At 36.6% G+C, this 5,533-nt stretch overlaps 1 protein-coding gene across 1 annotated transcript in view; it reads left to right on the forward strand.

Annotated features, from left to right (window-relative positions):
- Window positions 1-5,533, forward strand: part of SLIT2 (slit guidance ligand 2) — a 629,104-nt gene that overhangs the window by 393,365 nt on the left and 230,206 nt on the right. Inside the window, exon 6 of the mRNA XM_019526063.1 lies at window positions 466-537. Coding sequence (XP_019381608.1) covers window positions 466-537 — 72 coding nt within the window. The remainder of the gene's footprint in view (window positions 1-465; window positions 538-5,533) is intronic.

A 5,533-nucleotide genomic window follows, 5' to 3' on the forward strand; every position in this document is an offset into this window, starting at 1 on the left:
TCTCTTCCTTTTACTTGCCAAGGATAGTGAAATTAACATGCAGCTGGGCTTCTCTGATAAATGGATTCTGTTAGGTCACTGAGGGGATGCATGTGACATTAAGTGATTTACAGTCCTTTACCTTAATGAAATTGTTTCAGCGAGATGACGCTGAGAGCTTTTAATGGATAGCTTTTCTTGATGTAATGAAATTGCATTCCTTTGGCATTTAATATAAGGTGCAGTTATTATTTACTGGAGCTTTCCCAGAGCTGCTGTTTTGCGCAGACAGTTCAGAACAAAAAGAGATTTCAGTGGCAGCATCAAGGCCAGAATGGCGTGTGACATTCTTAAGCAGATGAGTGTATTTGTGAGCGCATTTCAGTTAGTGTGGCCTAGCTATATAGACCTTTAAGGAGGCTTTCTTACACATAACACTGCCAGCGTTCATCTCTTTTACATATACCCTCCTAATCTGTTTAACAGGCAACTGGATTACAACCAGATCAGCTGTATTGAAGATGGGGCATTTAGGGCTCTTCGCGACCTGGAAGTGCTGTAAGTACTGCTTGTATCTCTTACTTTTTACGGGAGCTCAGTATCTGGGGACTGCTAATGTAAAAGCTTATCTGCTAGCTGCAGCCCTGGTGTCAAAACAGTCTAGTGGAAACATGTCTTAAAATAGTCCACTGTGATGTATTGTAGAATGGCAAAAATATGTGGAAAGATATAGATATTCCTTTGCTGAGCGTGAAAAGCATTTTACAGAAAATCAGCATGTACTGTGTGAAAGACACCCAGGTCTTTTTTAAAAAAGAGGATGCTAATGAATCGTTTCATTTTGTAAAACATATTTTTCATTGTTGAAGTGCTATATGTGTTTAATACTGCTTTTGTCTTGTAAACTTACGTAAATGTGACCAATTATTATATGTAAAAACAGAACAGTATATCAAATACAATTGTGATGCTAGATGTTTTCATGAAGCCACTTTCCAGTAAACAGAATAGTCATGCTGAAAATATGTAGCCTATCCACATTAAATGCTTTTAACAGAATTTTTTTCTGTTCATTATGTTTATGGCATTGATTGAAGGCTTGGATAGCGTATTACCTTGCTTACTTTTATTTTGCATTGTATTGAAGCTGCTGTCAAATGAGGTTAAAGGTAACAAAATAATCATCAATGACCCCTGACCTGAAACAGTAACTATAATGAGCAAAATATCTAATTCTCAAAAGAATTTGAGGCACAGAATAAATTCCTGAAATGTTTCTTTGACAATCAAAGTGTCACATTTCAGTCTTACTTTATAAGACTGAAAACGTTATAATAAAACAAAAGACTTTGTCTGTATCAACAATATTACTTAATGTTGTTTTAAATCACTCTTACTTCACATGCATTGGAAACCCCAAACTAAATCAAACTTGCAAGAGGGAATTTTCCTAACTTAATTTGTGTTGGTAGATAGGAAAAATCAAGCTCTTCTGAGAAAAAAGAGTTTCTTAATAAATAAAACCCAAAAGATAAAATGTGAACAACTCAAGGAAAAGGTGGCAGTTCTTCAGCAGCTGTTGATCTAATTTGTACTTACTATGAACATATGTGTGGAAATTCCTTTTATTTATAAAAATGTTATCATACTGCTTAATTTAGCATGAATGACTTAAGTAATCAGGCCAAATGTTGGTTTATCACTATACAACTGAGTAAAAATATTTTATGTTAATATTTTCAAATTGTGAAGTGTATAGTTGCTAGTAATCTCTCTGCCTACCTGATGCCTTATGTGATTTTTATGCTCAGAAATCACATAGTGTGACTCGAATTTTCCCAATTTAAAGTTCAAGCAGATATCAGGTTACTTAATTTAAAATACAAGGCCTCCTTTCAGGTTCTGTGGGCCCAAAAGAGACAGGTGGTGAACGAATATTTTAATTAAATCAGATATTATTTGTGTTTCCTTACTGCCACCAGTTTTAATGATCAGACAATAGACAGACCATGTTATATGGCAAAAATATGCATGGACTTCAATGGGTCCAAATGATTCAAATACATATAAAATAATAGTACAGCACCAAAATGGTGGGTCAAGCAAAATTTTGGTTCTCATTATATGTACAGTATTTCTATCAGTTAGGCATAAAAATAAAAAGTTCACCGTCTTGAATTAAACCATTTGATTTGTCAAATAACAACACAAAAGTTGTTAAATGTAAACATCACATTGAGACAACTATGCTGTAGTTTGCATCATTTCAGCAGCCAAATTTTCCAGTAAATAAATAGAAGAGGAAAAAAGATATACCACTACCTAATGTACACGGAGTAGTCAATAAGTCAAAACATTTTGCTTTTGCTTTTGATTAGTTTAAATTCTGAAAATATCATTTATATCAAAATGCAAACCTATGTCAATTGTCATGTTCCAAATACAAAATATGTAGCCCAACTCAGATTTAAATATATTTTTTAAAAGTTTTAAAATGTTTGTTAATGTAACAGGTCTTGTGCAGCTGTTAAAAATAACTTTCCATCATTGTGATATATTGGAAATAATGCAGAGGCTGAGAGGATAGTAGCATTAAAGGGACACAGTCAATTTGAAATCTAGGCCATTAAAAAAATTAAAAATAGTCTGAAATCCGAACCCTGCTAGTTAAGACAACAAATCTCTGTGGTTTACAGTGAAAATGTTGGTGGCTTACAGTGAAATGTTCTTATTTCAGAAATATTTTTCAAATTTTCTGCTGCCACTGTGTGAGGAGGCAAATGATTTCTCTCTAATCTGTTTTGGTCATCATAATTTTAAGGTTTGCATTTAGCAACAATAGATAAAACATTGAAGGAGAAGTGTATTTTTTTTAAGTTAATAGTATCCCTTTAAGAATAATATTTAAAAAAAAAACAACCCATAGGTTTGTCATTGGATGACATGGATTATGGTCTAATCGGTTAAGTTCCTATGACATACCGTTTTTCTATTCTCCAGCAAATGTATCTATACAAATGGTGCTATGAAAGAGGAAGATCAGAATAGGTAAAAGAAGAAATAATTAGCTGAATAAAACACCAAAAGTATGGAATTGAGTATTAAATGTCTCTAGAATCTTTACTAATTATCTAGCTAAGAATCGTATACATTTATATTGATTTATTTCTCCTTTTAAGAATAATAATAATAATAATAGCAATAAAACTGTCTTTTATATCCATCAATAATTCATGGAGAGTGAAGCAAAGGAAACATACTAGTAGATCTATCAGAGCACCTGAATGAAAAAGTAAAGACCTACCAAAGAGTGTACCCTTATTTTCCCTTTAGTATCAGCTTTTCCCCACCCCCATAATTATTTTGTGGGCTGACACATGACACTTTTTGCTGATTAAGCTCCTTTTGATTTGTGTAATCCTGAAAACATGCAAGGGAGATTCCTCATGCATGGCTAAAGAGAACATTTAGAAGCATGAATCAGTAAGCTCAAGATGTAAAATTGCAGCATATTGCATATTTGCCAAATATCACCCATGCAGCTTCTGTTAAAATGAATTGGAGGTGCAAAGCCCTATTGTATCCATATGGCTGACACTTTACATTGATGTGTTTCAGGAGCGTTGTCTTTTAATGAAAAATTTTAGGAAAAAATGGAGCTTGTATGAAAATAAAACTGCAATACTATTTCAACATGAAGCACAAAAATATAGGCAATGGAACTTTCAATACTCTGTTAGAATTAATAACATAGAACTCACAATAAAATTTTGGAAAACATACCCCATGCTATTCAAATGAACAGTTTGTAAGGCAAACATACAAACTCCATAAATGATACTGTTCTGTTTCTTGTTCTGGATTCAGATGGGTCTTTCTTTTATTTGCAGATAAAAGAGTAAGTAACGTAAGGTACAATAAGTAAATTCATGGCATTTCATGATGTTCTTTTATTTTCACAAAATAAAAGTATGCTGTATAGGAAAAGTCATAGATAACCAAGCATTTATTTACTTAGCTATGTCCACATTGCCTATCCCAACTTTATGGTATATTGCGCAATGTATATATAATGTGCCGCTGTTAATCCTCTAGATCATGGTGTACACGTAAGAGGTCTAGTAACCTGGTGTACCTTTGATGTGTACACCTAGGCAAGAGTATGGAGGAGTGGAAGGTGCCCAAGCCTTCACATCTCCCCCGCCCTTTAGACCACTGAGACAGAATCTGAAGGCTCCAAGAATTCGAGTCCAGACTTTCAGGGTGTCTGTAGATGTGCGAAGAGACTGCTCCAATGTGTTGTAATTACAAAATGTCAGCGGAGATTAGATAAATCGAGTCTGCTAGATGGTGCAAATTAGCATGCTCCACCCAGCCTCTGCATCTTGTGTATCAGCATCCCCACACTTCAGAATGGTGGTGGCGGCACTTTAACTAAAGCTCATTTGACAAGCTTTGGTTAATGTGCCCCCACTGCCATTTTAAAGCACAGGGACACTGATACACTGCAGTCGCTTCAATTAGGGTGGCTCTTGGAGCTCCTCTAATTAAAGTGCTCCCCACCCCCACCACCACCCCTGGAGCACATGGAAAAATGCCCTCAGTACCTTGATAGTTGTAGTTTCTGCCAGAGAGCAAAGGACAAGACTGCTGCTGACTGTCTAACACCTCAGCAAGGGTGTGTTCCTGCCAGGGTGATGTCCCTTAGCCTTTCTTCAACCAAGGAGACCCACGAGGTAGGAGGGCTAGGGTTTTGAGGCACCCTATACTTACTGTACTCTGGAGGTTGCAACATTGTGGTATTTTATAAGAGCTACCCCACCATGAATAGCCCTTCCACATTGCCACCAAGCTCTCCCATCGGATGCAGTTTACAGTCATACGCAGAACCAACATGTTTATAACACTTTCGGTAAAATATTAAGAATCCAAAAGGTCTTATACAAAATAAACAATCTATAACCTACCTAGGGCTAAATGACAGTTACCAACTCTAGGCCCTACATAGTCCATCAGCTGTAGAGTTGGTCTTCCCAGAAAAAGCTGTGACAAATAGGAGGGTCTTGTCCTCAAAATTACAAAACCTGGGTCTTGCGCTTCCAGAGAATGAAATTCAAGGTCTCTAAGAATGTATTCAGTAGAATATAGGGGCAGATAAATGGGGAGCCCAGCCCCAGCTTCTGATTTAGAAAGGGCACCATACTGGCAGCTCCTGAGGACACATGCTGCAGGGCTATTGCAGCTAGTGTACAGCTGGCATACAGCGAGCCTGGCCCCCAGCTGCAGCAGTAGTAGAGAACCTGGCCATGGCAAGTATGACTGCCTTCCACCTTCCACTCCCCCAGCCTCTGAATATCCTGCTACCAAACCCTTCTTTTTTATACCAGAATGGCATTTCCAGATCCCCCTTCATTTAAATATTTGCATGCTGATTTATCTTCAAGTGGTGAAGTTTCTACATTCTGCAAAGATTTATGTTGGCCTCCTTGTTCTAGTTGCCAATCTGCAGATGTAGACAAAGACGCTGAGGTAGATACATTTTTCTTCTTCAAAG

This window comes from Gavialis gangeticus, unplaced genomic scaffold (assembly GCF_001723915.1).
Source record: "Gavialis gangeticus isolate Ggan-Ray unplaced genomic scaffold, GavGan_comp1, whole genome shotgun sequence".
Classification (NCBI taxonomy): domain Eukaryota; kingdom Metazoa; phylum Chordata; order Crocodylia; family Gavialidae; genus Gavialis; species Gavialis gangeticus.